The sequence below is a fragment of the Miniopterus natalensis genome, chromosome 6, assembly GCF_054644295.1.
Source record: "Miniopterus natalensis isolate mMinNat1 chromosome 6, mMinNat1.hap1, whole genome shotgun sequence".
In the NCBI taxonomy this organism is placed as follows: Eukaryota; Metazoa; Chordata; class Mammalia; order Chiroptera; family Miniopteridae; genus Miniopterus; species Miniopterus natalensis.
This window is the reverse complement of record NC_142086.1, coordinates 15,289,231-15,309,301: the sequence shown is the minus strand read 5'-3', so window position 1 is coordinate 15,309,301 and position 20,071 is coordinate 15,289,231. Positions and strand designations below refer to the sequence as shown.

Sequence of the window (20,071 nt, the reverse complement as noted above, 5' to 3'; positions counted from 1 at the left end):
GTTACCAAAAAAAATTAAAATCTTTTAAAGTCTCCTTATAAAATGCATCGTTATTCAGCTTAAGATCTTTCCACTCAAACAGGTCTTTCCTGTCAGCACTTTATTCATTTTTTATTCATTCAACACAGACTTATTATTGATTACCTGTAGTATGCTCAGCACTCTGCCAAGTTTAAGAGAAGCAACTCTTAAATTCTGTGAGCAGAATCCGACCCACAAATCTTACAGAGTAATGGAAAAGACAGACAGTATCTGAACAATCAAACACTTTTCTGTTGTAATTCTGATCATTCTTACCAAGGGTAGCTATATAGTGTTATTCAGTTTTATAAAAGGATCACTTAATTTTTGTTATAAAGATCAGGGAGAGCAGAACTTTGAAAGAAAAGTTGATATAAACTAGGGAAAGATCTGAAGAAAGCAGAGAAAGGAATGGAACAGGCAGAGTCTGGAGAGCTAGATAGGGGAATGAACACTCTGGACCTTGTAGGTCTTGTTAAGGACTTTATCTTAAGAGAAATGAGTTTATTTTAAGAGCCATTGAAATTGAGGACCCAGATTGTATTTACATTTCAAAGCCTTCTTCGGGCTGTGTTGAAGTGACGCTACTTAAGAGCTTTTCTAAATCCTGATGGGAATTGATAGAAGTTTGATCTGGGATGGTAGCTGACTGTAGAGATGGAGATGAGTGGATTTATTTGAGAAATTTAGGGGAGGCCTAGGGGACAGAAATGGAGGTGTCAAGGAAGACTGGTTTTTCTTTTCATTGTTCACTGACTTTGGAACACTAGATGAGAATAAGGCTTGGAGCACAAGTAAATTAAGCCTTGGGCTTTTGAATTTGAGAAATCTCTAAGAAGTTAACATAGTACATCTACCCATGGTAGCAATAAGGTAGGAGTCTTAAAAATATGAAACTTGATCCCTGTTTTAGAGATTATAATCTCACTGGGACAATAAGGTACAGACACAAACTATTTAAATGGCACGTATTCTCAGGACTTCGTTTATTAAGTAATACATAATGTCTAGAACGTAACCCCTCACTCAATATCTTTTTAAAAATTTAATATTATATTTAATTAATTATTTAAACTCAGCTATTTAACATTTCATCTTTGAGGCCTGTTAAAATAGCATAATTATTGGAGAGTAATGAGCTCAGTTTATTAATGAAAACTGAAAAAGTACACATATACTTGTATTATTTGGAAAGATATAAAAGTTTCTATAAAGAATTTTCACCATATATTTGAATATAAATGTTCATTAGTATATAATGTATGTTTTGTTAAAGTGCTGATTGATGTTAGTTAAAAAAGAAATTCCAGGAAGTCATGCCAATTTTTGTAATACTCGACAATTTTCTGATACATTCTTCTGCAAAACGGGCACATGCATGGCACACACAGACAGGGTGTGGGCGCCCAAAGGATTTGTGGCCAGGGGATTTGAAGAGCAGGCGGGATTGGTCCAGGCAAAGTTTAAGCAAGAGCACTTTGGGAGGGTCAGAGGATTCAGGAGCTGGAAGGTGTCGTCCAGGGGGACACCAGAAGGGTTAGTTAGTGAAGAGGGCAGCAAGCGTGGGCCAGTATCAGGCAGCCTTTAATCAGCAGTGCTAATGCCTCGGCTTCTGAAAGAAGACTGACGTTTTCAAGTGATAACATGAAGCCATTTGGTCATTTGTTCTGCAGGCTCCCGTCTTCGTCAGGAGGATTTTCCACCTCGCATTGTTGAACACCCTTCAGACCTAATTGTGTCAAAAGGAGAACCTGCGACTTTGAACTGCAAGGCCGAGGGCCGCCCCACGCCCACGATCGAGTGGTACAAAGGGGGGGAGAGAGTGGAGACCGACAAAGATGACCCCCGCTCACACCGCATGCTGCTGCCAAGTGGATCTTTATTTTTCTTACGAATTGTGCATGGACGGAAAAGTAGGCCAGACGAAGGGGTCTACATCTGCGTAGCAAGGAATTACCTCGGAGAGGCTGTGAGCCACAATGCGTCGCTGGAGGTAGCTAGTAAGTAAAGTGGGCTTTCTGTGGTTCCCGGGGGGAGTGGCGGAGTGGGCCCGTTTGCCGTGACAGTGACAATGAAAATATCAAACCTGTATCACAGGCTTTCCTTGAGGAAAATCTCTAGCTTTGTGTACGAATGCAGTTCCCCTCTTTGTCTGAATTTTCTATAGTATTTCTTATTCTAGCTGGTTACTCAGGCTTAATTGGAATTTATACATATTTGTTGAAATATTTTATTTTTTTTGATTTGGAGCTGTTTTCTGTTGACCATTTTCACTGAAATTGATTCATTCCCCTCCATTGTTGCTTTTAAATATATTGAATATTAGTATGTTTTTATAAAAGAATAGGGCGGGATATTTTTCGTTTGTTTTCATTAGGAGAAATGCTTTCAACTGATATTGTAAGGTATGTTCTAAACTGTTCCTAATTCTTAAAAATTTTTTCTGCTTTTTGGTAAGCTATATCCAGAGATGTGTATGTATATGCTTCATATTTTATTACCTTGGTTACCATAGTGCACCCTGGGAGGGCATGTAATCCTCAGTAGTTCAGTTTCTTTATACAAATTCCAAAGGCAGCTCGTCTGAAATTACCATAAGAAGGATTTATTGACTAATGATTAAATTTTTATTTCTAGAGTCTAGATATGTATTATATTTGGATAATAATTGGGCTTCTCTTATTTTCAATAAACATGTAAGAGGTAGCCAGAAACACTGTGTATATGTATATATGGCAGAAATTGAGAATTTACAGGTATTGGAGACAAATGAAATTTAGATCTAATTTATTTTAAGCTTATATATAATTATATGGGAAACTCTGTACATAATATATTTAAATGATGATTGATATCTTGTTATAATTTGTGTTCAAGATTTTAATTGTATAATCAGTTTTCATAATCTCCAACATTGTCTACAACATTCAACTAGAACTTGAATATATAGACTCAGATAATTATAAAATTATAGACATAGAAAAGAATTTAGAGACAGATTATTTTAACTCAATCATATTAATGTGGAATTAGCCCCTGAAAATTTAGGTGATTTGGTCAGCCTCACAGAGCCACAGAGTACTCTGTACTTAAATTGAGACAGAATGCTAAAGATGTCTGATATGAACATAAAATTTAGAGATACTAAAAAATTAATCATTTAAAACTATGTCAGAGGTAGCCATTCACATTTAAAAAAATTTACTTGAAACCCACATTTATATTTCTCTATTCACAGTTAATTGATAGTGGAATTTTACTTTCTCATATTGCCTTGATTCTCAGTTCAGTTCACAGAACTAAATCAGTGAGATGTAAACAATCTATAATCATAACAGAAAGCTATTTTTCTTTTTTTTTTTTAGGCCAACTTTAAATTTAGAGTAAGTAAAAGAAGTTTAAAGGCACAACTTACTTACAAAAAGGACATACACTATGTATGTCATCTTTCAAAGTTATGGGATGAGCACCTTTTAACTCCTGACACATTTATATTTAAGATTAATTATTTCCTGTAGAGATACATTTAAGTTAACATTTGAGAAGAAATTAAAAGAATCAGGAAAGATGATGTAGAGAAACCTAGGCCGACTCAGGAGGGGAACACGGAGTGATTATTTATTCTCTGGAATTATACTCATAAGTGAAGCGTGTACCAAGAGAAATATCCAAGCTAGCTTCTGTTTCTGTGCTATTTCCTACTCTACTCCTTATCATTGTCAGAATTAAAAAAAAGCTTGAGACTTTAATAGAAGCTCTAAGTCTCACCCTGTAGATCTTCCTTTTTAAAGCACCTCTAGTTTACCTCGGATGAGCAAGATAACCTTCATGCACTGGGATTTAGGGAGCTATTTTTTTCTAATCTGGCTTTTGTGTAGATATTTTAAGAAAACACTACAAGTTTCCAGTTAAGTTCCCTTCCTACCTAGACATTCTATTACCTTGAGAGTTCATTATGGGAAAAGCTCTTCCAGTCTTAGTTATCAAATATACCATCATGGAATTGAAAGCAGACCAAAGATCGTTATGTAACTTTTACCAGTAAAATATTTAACTACACAGTTTCTTAATACTGCATAATTCACAAATTTTAGTGTGATATATACCTCGTTATGCCTCCAAAATGCGTTCAACCTCCAGAGAAAAAAGAATATTATAATTTACTGAATAAAACTTAATAAAAGTGCTTTTAAGAATACTTCAAGATCAGCCCAGCCCTCGTGGCTCAGTTGTTGAGGGTCAACCTATGAACCAGGAGGTCACAGTGCGACTCTGGTCAGGGCACATGTCTGGGTTGAGGGCTCCATCCCTGGGGGGGGGCATGCAAGAGGCAGCTGATCAGTGACCACTCTCTCATCATTGCTGTTTCTATCTCCCTCTCCCTTCCTCTCTCTGAAATCAATAAAAACACATTTAAAAAAAATACTTTAAGATCATATTTGGCAATAATTTATATACGTGAAAAGGGAGAAATGTATAGATATTGTATATTTATCAAATATAGTTTGTTATCAATAAGGACAGTTTGATAATAAAGATCCTTATAGGTGATAATAACTATTATTTCCAACCTTGAAAAAAAGTTTGAGTAGTGTTTGCTTCCAATAATTTTTATACTGATTTAATTGTAATAATCAAAAACATGTTTTTTGGACACATTGTATTATTTGGACACAGTTATATGGAAAAAAATAAGTACTTAGCAGTTAAAATGTGTTGTGTGTGTTTAAAAAATTTGGAAACTATTACTTAGTAAATTCATGCTTCAGCACAATACAAATAGATAGTGGTAATTGAATTCAAGTGTATTTCAGTTTTTTATTTTAGGCAGTGGTTGTTGTTCATTCACCATTTTTAAATGTGTTTGTGTCCTCAAATCAAAACATTTTGTATGTTAAATAACCAATGGGGGGGGCAGGGAAACATGGGTCATATTTGATGTAGGTTAAATCTATAAAGTACTGTTATAGTTTGATTTTATTTTTTTCTGGAGACTGTTGCTTTTTTTTTATTTCCTTAGTTTAGGTATCAGAAGTTCAATGAGAACCATTCTTTCTCTTCCCAAAGGCTCAGACACAGGAAGGCAAAGATTGCATCAAATTTCTTAGTGAAGTTATAGCCCAAAATAATAGCATTAACAAAAGTGTCTTGAGGCAACACAGACTTTACAGCACAGTTGTAGGTAATTCTTTTAAAAACATGTATCTGTGTTTTATTTGCCTTTAAACCAAGTTTTACAGCTGTAACAACAACTGGATTTTTTGGTTCCTAACAATTGTCAATCTCTCAAACATTGAAAAAAATGATATAGGATGTCATTTAATACCTTTGTTTCTGTATAGAAATTATAATTCTTTTATATTGTCCTCTTATTGTGTACTTAAAAATTTAAATAATGCACCAAAAGAATTGTATTTATTGGTCATTATTAGGATTTTTAATTTTTATTTGAATCCCAATTATAACCAGGTTAGATACAGAGTATAAAAGTTCGGCCAGCCTTTTGGTGCTGATCCTTGGAAGGTGGTAAAAGCTGTAGTCCTTGTTCTTGAAAACTCAGTTTTGATACAGTTAAACTTATTCGCCAAATTATAAAGTCTGAAAATTAGAATGCTAAGAAATATATAGTAGTCCTTAACCTAAAGTTTCTACCTGGAATTTTTGGAAGTTTTTATCTGTAAAGGAAAATAATTCCTATTCACAGGTACATTTTAAAAAATTATTTTCTGATAATTATTTCTCTTTGCAAACCAAGAATGATATATGTTGGTGGGGACATTAAATTGGAAGGTTTAGAAGATATTGCTGTTTCTAAGATTTATGAAAACTCACTGTTTAATTCACTTTCAAACCCAACTTTTAACATGGTCTTGCAAGTAGTATTTTGTGTGTGTGTGTGGGGGGGGGGGGGGGGGAGGGGGGGGTTGTATTAGCTCTATTTGATATTCTACTAAATGTTTAGGAAAACATTTATGGATCAATTCTCCTATACCCAACATAACCAATTATAAAATCTAGAACTCTATTTTATGCCAGGCACTGTTTTTTGGCACAACTTATATTTAATAAGTAATTCAATCTTGGGTAATTGCATTGCATTTTAGAGAGAATTAATGTGAACCTTGACCCTCATGGTTTCCATTGTGGACTATGGCTCTTACGTCATCTGCTAAGCAACGCACAGTCAGCATATGGCTATTTGTTTCCCATTTAAGCTGTTTTCTCCTGAGGAAGAGAAATTCCCTTCAGACTAGGCAGACATCTGCTGGCTGTCTTAGTAGCAAAATCACAGAAGAACTATCTTTCTTGAAAAAAAATTATTTTTTCCCCAATTAATCAAAGATTAAGTTACCCCACAGTTTATTAGCTGGAGCACTTTTTAATAGTAATTACTTTGAGGTGAATGTTTGTATTCTGAAGTAATATTTGACCACAGCTTTCAATACATGATGATCTTTTGTTGTTATTAATGCTGTATGATCGTCCTCAGAATGATTTTGAATTTGAATTATCCATTTTTCCTCATTTGGATGAAATAAGAAAGTAAACTGACTATACATGTTAAGTCGTCATGTGTTTACCTAGGTAAAATAGAATATCTTTTCAAAATCTAGGCCATGGAACATGCAGGGAAGGATTATTCCTGGAGGTAAAGTGGTTCAGATAAGCAGGTAGAAATAGAATATGCCATTATATTATGCAATATTGATTGGTTGGTTGTATGTGTGTGTGTGTATGTGTGCACACACACACACATCACATACACACACATATTATTCCTTGATAGACTTTTTATCTTTGAAATTGAACATTTTATATTACATCTATAAAATATTCCTGCTTCCTCTTATGTTTTTTAAAAGCTTGCCATTTCAAGTGCATTGACCAGATTCTAAAACATCTTTATATATCTTATTTTTGTTTTCATAGTTAAAGGAAAAATTTTAAAGGCTCATGTAGGTTTATGATTTTACAGTATCTTTTCACTTTCATGTACATTTATATTCTAAAATGCACTGACTCTTTGTTCCAAAATTAGTTCATGATTAAATGAAATAATACATATGAAGTGTGTAGCAAAGGGACTGGCACATTATTATAAATCATAAATCTAATTGTCAATGCTGTTGTTTTCACTGCTTTTTCTCATTGGCTCCAATATCGTCAGACACTAGGATTATTTATACAGATGGGCTCAGATGCTTCTCAGTTCAAAAATGGAGTCAGTTCATTATACAGTTGAAGATATGTGTGTTAATATGCTAAAATTTGAAAAACATGCTTCAGTAATTAAATTTTCTTAAATTAATTTCTGGTTAAGTAAAGCATGTGCTGATACCTTAAATTCCATCTTGCATTGAAATCAGTGGTATGAGAGATTTACCTTTGGATCCTCATTGCTAACATAAGACATGTAATAATATTGATTCAAATAATTTTTGTTTAAAGAGCAATTACATAATTTTCATAACTTTCGCAGTTGGGATAAATTCATTTTTTTGAAATTTATATATATATTTTTTTACTTGAGTAAAGAATCAATATTGCTAAGTTTCAAGATGATTATATTTACTAAAAACTTGAGTTGTTTTTTTTTTAAATATATATTTTTATTGATTTCAGAGAGAGGAAGGGAGAGGGAGAGAGAGATAGAAACATTAATGATGAGAGTCTTTGATCGGCTGCCTCCTGCATGCCCCCTGCTGGGGATCGAGCCCGCAGCCTGGGCATGTGCCTTGACTGGGAATTGAACCGAAATCTCCTGGATCATAGTCCGTGCTCAACTGCTGAGCCATACCAGCCAGGCAAAAACTTGAGTTTTTACTCTCGATCAGAATATATTCTTGTGTTGCTGCCTACTTACTCAGTTCAGGCTGCTACACCAAGAATACCACAGTGACGTAAGTAATAAATCCATCAGACCACTTGTCGCATCCAGATGCCAGATTTCAGTTGTGTTATAAGTCAAGTGTAGACATTATGCCTTCAAGTAAATGTGGTTTGAAATCTGTATTTGTTAGAAAAGTAAGAGCAGTATCCTGTGGATAACCCATTAAGAGAGAAGACAGCTGTCATTTTCTTTCGAAAACACATAAAGATTGTTTCTAATATTTTTGTTGTCTTTCCAAAGAGTTTTTTATATTAAATATAGAAGCAAAACCCCATATTCCATAGTCCATGTGATCTCTGAGATGGTAGTGATGATGGGCTTAAAGAGAAGGCTTGAGTTTCGATGGGCTTTCAGCAGAAAAAGACAGAGTTTGTGGACCTTTGGAATGAGGGTGTTAGAGGAGACGCTGTGTCAGAGAAATCGCTATTCACTCATGAAGGCTAACAGGCTATATTCTGTGTTAAAACTACTCTTAGTTAGACAGATGAGTTACAGGCTCAAGATATGTGTTTTCTTTTTTTTTTTTTTAATACTTACCCAAGGATATGTTTTTATTGATTTTAGAATTTTAGAGAAGGAGGCAAGGGGGTAGAGAAAGTGCGAGAGAGAAACATCGATCTGTTTCCTCTCGTATGTGTCCCAACTGGGAATGGAACTTGAAACCTTGGTATGTGCCCTGAGCGGGAATCAAATCTGCAACCTTTTTGGTGTCTGGGCCGACACTCCAACCAACTGAGCTACCTCGGCCAGGGCTTTAGTTGACTTATTGACTAGGCAAACTTTTATCGTTTTTCCATCATTTTACGTAACATATATTAATCTTTAGTAAATTTGTGGAAAGATCTTAGCATTAGGGACACATTATACACTTTCTTTTATTTACTACCAATCACAGATTAAGGAAGATGATTAATAAGCTTACAGAGATAATTTTTAAATAACTTTGAAAACTTTTATTTTATTTTTAATTATAGAATTAATATGTGTTCACTATAAAATGCTTTTAAAATACACATGTGCTTTTGTGGCCTTATTACCTGGAATTAACTACTGTTGAAATTTTGGTGGATATCCTTCTAGATACCTAACATTTCTATATGTTCTCTAGGGAAAACCATTTTTATATTCTATTTTTTTCTTAGATAGCCCCCAAAAAGGACCTTGGATGTATTGGAACACATGGCTATGGAATAAAGACTAAATGGAAAAGTATGCTGTTTAGATTAGATGCTACAAAACAGCTTCTGTCTGCTGACTATTACTAGAAGCACCATCCTGGACCAGATTCATTCAGTAATCTTGGGGTGAAAGGTTATATATTCCATTGCCAGTCTCAGGAGCCACTCCTTTCTTTTCTCAGAAAGTAGATGGTGTTCATACTTGCTGACAAGTACTAAGATGATTATTTCAACACTCGTTGATGCTTAGATATAAAGCCCCTCGAGGCTTCCAGAAAATCAATTCAGTGTTTAGTTATTTATGGGAAATTCTTGGCAGTGTCTCCTCATGTCAACAGTACTATCTTTAAAAATAATAAAATAACAAGGTGGATCTGGTTATTTCTCAAATCTTATCATCGTATCGCTGCTCCTTTTAATCCTTCTAATGTGCTTATGATTAAATGCTAGAGGTTTTTCCCACATACACAGAATAACTTGAGTCATTTATATTTATTTTAAAACTTTTGCTTCAGTGGCAAATTTATTTAAGAAGACGCACCTCAGACTTCTTAGTATAATTAGTTTTAATTAATACAATATAAATTAACTTACTCTTGTCATTAATTATCAATTTCAGCTTTTTTGTGTAAGGTTAGAATAGAGTGCTATTGAATGTTTTGAGGGCACAAGTATTTTTCTGTCTCATTGTTACACCATGTGGGCATTAAAAATGTTGTTTTTAAAATACCAGAAATTAAATAATATTATGAAGAATACTAAGATATAGTTTATCCAAAAAATTTGGTGTTTTTTCTAAATAACTCTTTCTAAGCATTCTGCTTAGTTCAAGCTATTCAGTGGTGAACAAAAAACAAATAGTTTCTGCCTTCATGAAACTTAAAGTATAGTGGGGAGAGGGATGATGATAGAAAATCAGCAATTTACATAGTGACTTCGTGCTTACAAATAGGAATGAGTGCCAGGAAGGATCGGGGTCAAGTTCAGAGCTGAAAGAGTATGGATGTTATTAAGGTGCAGAGTAAAAGAAAAAGCATTTCAGTCAAAAAGAACAGTACATCTAAACAGCCATGAGAAAATATTAGACTTGGGCATACTTGGGAAAGTGAAACATGGTGAATCTGCGTAAGGAATACAGCTAGAGAGATAGTTGGGGGCCCGATGATTCAGGGGCCTATAACCAGGTAATGATGTTGGATGTACGTTTAGCGCACTGAGAGCCACAGAAGGTTTTCAGGCAGTGGTGGAGATGACTGATCTGATTTACATTTTAAAATATCACTCGTGATGCTTGAGTACTGCATATGTAGAGAAGGGGTTGCAGAAAGATTGGGGAAAACTAATTAGAAGCTGTAGCAGTATTCCAGGTAGGAGATGGTGCTAGTGTAAAGCAAGCGGTAGTAGAAGATGTGAAGAGAAAACTGAGGATTAGATTTGGAGATTGGCTTAATTTTGGAGGGTGAGACAGTAGAAGTTGAGATTTTGCGAGAGATACAGTTATTGGTGATGGCAAAGTCAAGGTCAAGTCTACGGCCATGCAAGTGGGATTGAGAGTTTGTATTAAGTTATCTTAGCTTTGAATGGCTAACAATAGTTCAAAATACTGCGGCCCATCACCATCCCAAGAAGTTGCACTTTCCTCTGTTCCTTCAGCCTGGAATGTGCTTCTCTTCCTCTTCCACTGGCTAGTCACTCACAGCCACCTCAAGGGTCACCCCTGCAACCGTTCTGTGACCCACGTGCCCAGCACCGGCCCTGGCACATTGTAAGTGAAATGACCTAGCTTGTGACTGGGGAGTCTTTTATTCCGTGTGTGATGCCACTTCAAGGAACAGTCTGATCTACCCTTTCACTCATTTCCTATACAACCACGTAAAATCAAGCAGTTCACGTGATCTCACTCGTCTGAAGGCACAATACTGAGAATGTAGTCATCAGGTAGTATTGCTCTGTGAGCGGATTTTGTTTGTTTGTTTGTTGCCAAGGTTCTGGGATATTTAAGTATCTCTTCTGAGGATAATGTTACTCAGGAAATGTAGCTTACTTCTGATAGTACAAAAATCTAAGTGAGTTACTGTTAGGTTCTGGTAAGTGTAGAACTAGCTCTGTAAGTGCTGTGACTGCCCCCCCTCCCCCCCAGTAACATCAACCTTTGTTTATGACCCTAGTGACTAGCTAATAGGAAAAATAGGGGTTCATATTCCCTGACCGATAAGAAAACAATTAGTACTGACAGTACTTTAAGTGATTTCCTAAAGTTCCCTAGAGAAATTTGACATGTGCAAAATTGGACCCATCTTTACTTTCTCGATCTGGGAAAAAATTACACAAAGTATTAAATACAGCAGAATTATTTGCATTCTGTACTATGCTAGTAATCTATATATATAAAGCTCTTGTCAGTCAGTGGATTTATATTTAATGAAGTAAATTTGATGAAAAATAAAGGGAAATTACAGCATGTAATGTTGTAAATTGCCCATTACAATCTTAGCTTTGGTCTGTGGTTCATGAAATAAAATTTTTAATAAAAGCTTAGTTAAAATAAGATATCAAAACTGGAAATCTGGATGCTGCAATAACTAGACAAGGTAGGGATAAGCAAGAGAAGAAACCCATGCGGTATTCTTGGAAATGGTAATGCTGTATCTATGGCCGTGGGGGAGACTAACTCAGGTGGTGGAAGGATTGGGTCTACCGCAGGGAACAAATGGAGGCTCCTACTCAAAATGTGAACCATGGACCAGCAGCATTGGATTCACCTGGAAGCAAATTAGAGATGCTGAAAGTTGGGCTCCGCTCCAGACCAATGGAATCAGAACCTGTATTTTAACAATATTGCAGCGTGACTCATATGCAGATTCAGGTTTGAGAAGCACAGGTGTACAATGTTCTAAACTCCTGTTCATAGATCCCTGCTCGTTCCTTAGAGCCAAGCATACCTTTTGGGATGTGAGCCCAGTGTGGTTAATTTTGTTTTTTAGGAGAAGCAGATAAAACCTGATTTTAGGTGAATTGTCCCCTGTTTCTAAAACAGTGAGGAGTTGGGGGCAGGTGAGAGTGACTGGTAGAGACAGCAAGTCAGGGGTAGAAATGGAGAGAAGGAAACCCATAGAAAGAAAGGCACAGGAGGGACCCAGAGGGAGACACACCCTGAGGAACCCAGAGAGACTGGGTGGAGGGGGTGGGGCGGGGAGGGGGGGAGGGGAGTTGGAGGGGGAGAGAGAGAGAGGGAGAGAAACTGTGTGTGTGTGTGTGGGGGGGGTGTACTGGTGTGGTAGGGAGAAGTTTTGAAGAGTAGAGAAATACATTTGCCTGGATGGTGAAGGAAAGAAGATGTTTCCTATAGAGGAATGTTTGCAGCTAGTGGGATGTTAAAGAGAGAGCAGGGTACTCAAACCTTTACTATTATCCCCACACTATTGTTTACCAAGGAAAGTAAATCATGAGATCCTCTTCGGTGTTTTTAAATAAATTTATGGAAGGCTGTATTTACTTAACATAATCCAAAAGTGAAATGCTAAATTCTTTTACTTTACATTTTCTATAATGGAAACTAGAGAAAAACTAGGTTTTATTAATAAAAATAGAACTGTATAGCAGGGTCATTTGGAAGTCATTTAATCTATTCCTCTGACTTTTAGTTAAATTATCTTAAGATCATTTGTTGCATTAAAAGAGTTTCAGAACAAAAGATTATCCAGCCTCCATCATCAATATCCTTTATAGGCATCAGCATATGTTAGCCCAGAATTATAACTTTAATTTACTTCGGTTCTACACTAGAGCGTAAGTCTTGCATTTTACATGCTAAGTGCTAAGAGAAAAGCCATTTTTAATATAACAGCTCATGTTTGAAGATTGTTATTAAGGGGGGCCTAAGTTTTAATAAAGTTTATGTGATTTCTAATTTGGGTTGCTGATCTCTAATCTCAGTCCTACTATCCGAAGTGGAAATTGTAGCTTTAGTGGCATCTTAACTTGTGTCATATTTAACCTAAGGCTTAAATTGAAGTTTTAATAGCGAGTATGACATTTTACACTTGTCAGGAGAAGTAAAAGTTCATGACCAAGTTATTTAGTATGCCTGAGTGGGGACGTAGTAAATCTTATTTAGTAAATCTTGGAGTAAAGCTTAGAATAAGAGCCAGAAAGTTAAAAAGAAAATGAGAAAAGACAATCTCCCCACACAAAGGATTTAGATTCTGTCTCAGTCTCTCCATCACCATCACCCTGTATCTCTTTACTGGGTAATACTGTCCTTTTCCCAGATCGAGCCACATGCAGTTAGCTCTGAACAGATTCTTATCTCAAACTCCAGAAAATGGATTATGAGTCTGTTCAAGGTACTAGAAGGACATGGAGAGCATTTTGATCCAATAACTCAGCGCTTGTCAGGGTGAACCCAAGTGACTTTTCTCTGCTGTAAAATGGAAGTGTAGGACAGGCTGCAGCCGTGTTCAGTTTTGCTTTAGGGAATTCTTGGAAAATATGATTACAGCATATTTCCCTTCGGGACCACCTCAGGAAAGAGCGTAGCCGTGAGCCAGGATTGCGCAGGAGTGGAGAGAGATTTTCATGGCCCGCGCGTTGAGGACACGCTCTCAGTTGCCTTGCCCTCTCTGCCCTCAGCTTTAGCCTAAGTCACCAAAACTAAAAACTTGAAGAACTTCAATTCTGTGGTCAGACTGTAAGATTAGTAGGCAAGAAAGTCAATTTCTTAACATTTTGCGCTCTCTCTCCTTCTTTTCTCTTTTCAAAAAGTAATTACCACTTAGGTCTCTGTATGTTCTCCCATGAAATGGTTTTTTTCTGGACTATGTTGGTTATAATTCTTTAAGCCTCCCTCAAAATTTTAATTATCAATCCCTGCTGAATTCTTTATGACCTATTCCAAGAAGAGTTTGTATTGTTTTGATATAATGGGTTCTCTGGAACCTGTACCGTGGCTGTGGGGTATGTTGTAGAAACTCCTCATAGTTAAAATTCGTTCACTCATTAAGTTAAATTTCGCTCCCAGCGAACTCAATACATTTTCATTTAGCATACCTCTATGACCTTGGTGAATTTACTTAACTTATCTGTGTTTCAGCCCCCTCACCTGTAAAATGGGATATTACTTCTGTTTACCTTATGGAGGTTGGAGAGGATTAGATAAACTGAAATGTATGAAGTGCTTAGAGCTCTGCCCGGATGACAAGGCCCTCTGTAAGCAGCTGCTGTACTGCGTGCTGTTTACTGTGCGGGACATATTAATTAATAGGTTTACTACTTCAATTTATATGGTCCCAGAGAATATGTCCTCATTCAAGAAGCTGAAGGCTGGCAAACTAGTGCCTTATACGGTTACATTTAGAATGAGCTTTCTGTGCCCAGAGTCAGCCAGCCACATTCTCATACACAACTGAATTTAAAAACCACATATTTGTGAAGCAATAGGTATTCTTCTTGTATTGGAACACAGCATGTCTTTTATGATCAATATATTTTTGAGGGTTTATAAAGCTATTGTTATTGGCATGGTTAGCATTTAAATATTTCATTGTGGGCTTTCTTAAAATATGTTGCAGTGAATTGGTTCTATAAGCTGTTAAAAATAATTTGGAAATATGTCTATACACAAACATTATGTTTAAATATCTTTTTTTATAAGACTTCAGAGCTTTTAAAATAATGAATAATATGAAACATGAGTAGGGGATCTAAATTATTGTGATTCCCACACTTATATAAATTACCAAATTTTTTTCAGAAAAAAATTGTTTTCTCAGAAAGGATTTTGGGTAAACACTAATATTTTGTATCAATGGGTGGACATATAATTTCAAAAGCATCTGCATTAGGGCCAGGTGTGTGGTTATCTTCATGGTTCCTTTGTTTTAAGAACATAAGTGTAACAATATAATATACTATTCTATTTCCATTTTTTCTTCCAGGGAAGTTTTCTTCTTTTACACCAACCAGTATGCTGAAGGCTAAAACAAGATTCACTTCAATCCATTCAAATTTCCATACATAGGCAATTCAATTATGGTGCTGTACTAAACCTCGGAAAGAGGTGCTTAGCATCCTATATGGCTTTACACCATCTCTCTCACCGACAACATTGACCTTGGCTTTCTAAATATTGCTTTCTATAATGGGTATAATTTACCTCTTGCAAGAATGAGTGAGATACAGTTGACCTTCCTTGTGAAACAGTCTCTTGCTTAGAATTTCATGGTCCCCAGCTAAATCATGATAGCATCCTCCTGCATGTAATCAAAGCCAGGCAGTTTAAATACATACGTAGGTTTAAATTTGATTCTGGATGAAAGCTATACAACAAAAGTGTGGTGGTTCCAAGAAGCCATCAAGAATCTAGCTCCCTTCTGTTTGCTGCTCTGCCAACCTTAGAGTGTGGCTTTCCTCCCAGTGGTTGCAAGGTGATTGATGCACCTCTCAGTATCACCTTTCTGTGCTGTGCTAGAAGGAGGAATATAAAAAATCAGCAGCCCATTTTTTTTTTTATATCAGGAAACTTAAAAATACCACGAAAGCTCCACCCAGTAGAATTCCATTACAGCTCTCACTAGAACTATGTTACATGGCCATTCTTTGTTTCAAATGTGCTTGGAGAGATGGGTTTTTAACTGGTCTATTTCTTCTCCAAACAAAAATTGGAATTTTGTTGAAAAGAAGAACAGAGAACGGATATTTCATAGGCAGTTAGCAAGGTCTAGCATATATATGCTATTGATTTTCTTCTTATTTATCTGGCTGAACCTTTCTTGGCCTATAGCTGAAATGTTCAAGTTGCTGGAGGGTTTGTTCTCTCTTTGCTCTGTGGCCTGCTTACCTCTCTGTATTCAGTGACCAGTGTTGTCCTGATTTGCTCCCTGCTCTCTTATCTCTAGCCTAGACCTCTACAGCTCCATTTGTAAGGCCTCCAGCTCAGACGTCCACAATGAGACTTATCTTCTTTTCCATGCCTGCCTTTCCTCTATTATTTCCTACCAAGGAAAATGATACCAACATCCATCTAGCCCTGTACACCAGAAATCTGAGATTGATACTTTGCTCCTCTCTTTTCATCTCTTCACATCAGTTGGTCATCAGGTCTTGCTGATGTTTTTTCCTGAATAGCTTTAGAACTTTCCACTTATCTCCATCCCCTTTGCTAGTCTTCCTATTAGTATCACCATCATTTTTCACCTCGATAACTGTAACACTTCTTTACAAGTAAAAGTGTGATCTGTCTCTCTTGATTGTGCACTCAGAGATTCTCAATTGCTCCTAAAAATAAATAAATAAACTCTTTAAAGTGACTTGTAAGAATTTGTGTGAGTCTGACATTCTGGACTAGAACTCATGCTCTGCTGCCCCTATATCCCTATACCGCTGACCTGGGAAAACTGTTGAAGTATTATTTCAAAGCTTGTTCTCCAGTTCAGCTTAATTATCTGGAATCTGTGCAGTAGTAACCTATAATTCTATATACAGCCCCTGGGTGTGTGGGGGGGGGATCTTTGTTCTTTTCTGATCTGAAAGTAAATGACTTGCAAACAATTCAACCAACCAAGCAACAAACAAAAAACAAAACGGGGCTGAGAGCTTTTGAATGAGGGTATATAACTGTTTACCTTGATTTTCCTTCCTGCAATGTCAGTTCCATGAGGACTCGGGCCATGTCACTCTTGATTACTGCTGATCTAGGGCAGCACTTGGTACAGAAAACATCTCCAAAATACATGGTGAATGAATGTTCTGTACGTTTAGCATTTGGAATTGATTACGAGGCCTTTCCTAATTACCTGTTAATGCTGCAACCTCGGTGACTTCATTTTCTTATCTACACTTAGGCGATGCTATTTGCTGTCTTACATAATCATTACCTAATTGGTGGCTATTGGAAAGTAATTTGGAAAGATCAGAGATAGGCCTGGTCCAGATAGGAGGTGGTTATCTTTATCAAGTAATCGATGATATCTTAGCACCTGAGAGTCAGGTAGTGGTTCCACAAAAATAAATTACGTAGAGAGAGAGGAGGAAAAGAACCGAGGAGAAGGAGAGACCTTTACATTTAATTGGCTCTGATGACCATGTCAATCATCTTTCTTTTAGGATTTTCTATGATCTTTTCTTTAAAGTTAATAGTTTTTCTGTGGGAATTCCTGTATTTTTGTTAATGATTTTCAGGTTTTTTTTAGCATGGTGATGTGGACTCGCATGTCTGGGACAAAGTGGTGAGTGTAGGTCATGATCATATGTGGCAAGGATGAAGCCTGCTTCGAGAAGGTACAGTCCTCCATGGTTTCCCTAGACGTTTGTGCTTGGCACTGTAGGGGTAGAGAACCATCCCTGAAAGAGGCTACAGCTTGGTCTTTCTTTCTTTATTTTTAAAAAATATATCTTTATTGATTTCAGAGAGAGGAAGGGAGAGGGGGAGAGAGAGATAGAAACATCAGCGAGGTGAGAGTCATTGATCGGCTGCCTCCTGCACGCCCCCTGCTGGGGATCGAGCCCGCAACCTGGGCATGTGCCCTGATCAGAAATGGAACCGAGATCTCCTGGATCCTAGGTAGGCGTTCAACCGCTGAGCCACACCGGCTGGTCTGGTCTTTATTTTTGAAGGACACTTTAGCCTTAGTTTTAGATTGTATTCTCACCGCATTTATTCAGTTGACTAGCTTTACATTCTCTCCATCGCATAGAAACCTAGGTAGTCTTTTATTTAATTAGTTCATTAAATGACTATAGCTTTTTGTTTGTTTGTTTGTTTTGCTCTTTAACATATGTAGTGTCTTTCCTTTATGTAATAGTTGCTTGAGAAATTTAACTGTTTATGCCAGATTTTGTTTCCTGTTTAAAAGTGTGTTTTTGTGCCGATGAACTGTTAAAAATGTTGTATACACACATACCCATGTGTATTCTGCCACCTATAAACTTTTTCTTTTTATAATTGCTCACTTCCTAAAATTCTGAGTTTTTAAGAGGTGGACTTATTTTGAGAATAAAATCATATTATTTCAGAAACATTACATTTGGGATGTTTATTGTACTACAGAAAATCTTTCCAAAATGACCCGAATCACAGTGTTTACAAAGACCATTCATATGTCTGACATAAGTGGCTAATTAAATTGCTTAATTTCGTTCCTGGCTATTTGGAATCTTTTTAAGCACCGTGGAGAGAGTACTTAGCTATGGAAATTGTGTTTATATATATGGAGCCCCACCACTCAAATTCTGAGCAGACCCAAAGGAAGAATATTGAATTTTAATATTCAAGCTAACATAATTAATTTATTTCTATTTTATATTTACTTCAGTGGAATAAATTAGCCCTTGGTAAAACTTTCTTGTAGACTACAAGCTAAGATTGTTAAAGTTGAGGATAAATTGAGGTGAAAGGCCATGTCAGCTGTAATAATAAACAACTTCTAAGTGTTTACTACATGCTAGACACTGCTTTACATTTATTAATTTACTTAATCCTCACAAAAACTCAAAGAAATAAATATCATTGTTATCCTCACTTTCAGGTAGTTTAAATCATTTTGCCCATGCTCATAATCCCTGTGTTATTTTGCTTCCTCTGCTTAATGAGTCTCCTTAATCATGAGGGATTCTTAACCATAAAAATGAAACTTAAGACAAATTCATTTTGAACACTAGACAATTATCATCTCACAAAATAATGCTGAACCATAATATATTTTGCTTCTTTTGGTAAAAATAACTGTTAACATGGCAGTCGATAGGTTCTAAATTATACACTTTTCTATTTTATTTTCTGTTTGTTTTCCAAATCTGCACTCAATCATAGACAAGAACCAGTCAAACATTAATATTATTTTTCATGCAGTTCCATTTCTCACGTGCAAATCTCACATTTTTATCCTGCCACAGTCAATTGGTTCAAGACTATGCATTGTGCATTGAGGAATAAGCTGTGGCTTTGGTAGCTGTGCATTATTGACAAATCAAAGTATCACGGGATTAGAGTACTCAAAAATAAAATTTGGGATGAGCAGTAAAGAAGGAAGTACATTGATAGTTGGCTTTTGTTCCTTTTTTTTTTTTGCCTTTGTTGTCCTGTAATGATGTCTAAGAAATGTAACCTATATTAACTTAACCGTCCTCAACTTATTTTGCAATATAAAGACAGATTGGCTTTGAGTAAAGAAAACATTCCTAATATGACCCCTTAAAAGAACTTGACGGGTATGTCGAGGAGAGATCAATACTTGGGATCTTCTGACATGGCATAGATAATCTTTTAAAGCCTAGATATTGACAAGGCAATCCACTAAGTAAACAGCTGGGAAGCAGTAAAGCTTAGGTTGGCTTACAAGTGAACACAGTTTCCCTTTCTCTTGTATCGATGAGGCTGTACTTGTGACATGTTCCTTTTCTGTTAGGGCCATCTGCTTTGATTCTACTAATTTACAATTAATCTTGTTTTATGTTGTCGAAGTCAACATAACAAAATGACAGTTGCTCATCTCTGGCTTGTAAGAGTGAGCAGTGTGAATGTCCCAGTATTTCAGTCTGGCCTTGCACTATCTGACCTAGATGATGTGTGAATTCCCTTGTTCGGAGGCGACACAGAAACTCCCATTTTTGAGCACTCACTTCGGGCTGTTTGAAGCTTAGGTGACCATGATCTCCTGAGGGTCAGACATAATAGCCACTGAGAACATCAAACACCAATTGATAGTATTGAGTGACATATATGTCTGAGGGCGGTAGTCATAATTCACTTTGACATTGTAGTTTTAGAGATAACATTTTGTCAGTGTATCATTAACCTTTTAACTAAAATTGGTAAAGTATTTCTAAGCATATGAAAAAGCATGTCAATGTGGTGATGTTTCTTTGTTCCAGAAAGAACCACAAGAAATGATCATTAAATTGGTTGCATAAACATGTGGTGGAGAATTAGGTAAACACCCAGATTAGAACAATTACCAGATGCCTCATATTTTTATATCAGAAT

The 20,071-nt window shown here is 36.3% G+C and overlaps 1 protein-coding gene across 1 annotated transcript in view; it reads left to right on the top strand.

Moving 5' to 3' along the window:
* Positions 1-20,071, top strand: part of ROBO1 (roundabout guidance receptor 1) — a 370,388-nt gene that overhangs the window by 64,803 nt on the left and 285,514 nt on the right. The window contains exon 2 of the mRNA XM_087818101.1: positions 1,695-2,021. Coding sequence (XP_087674227.1) covers positions 1,695-2,021 — 327 coding nt within the window. The remainder of the gene's footprint in view (positions 1-1,694; positions 2,022-20,071) is intronic.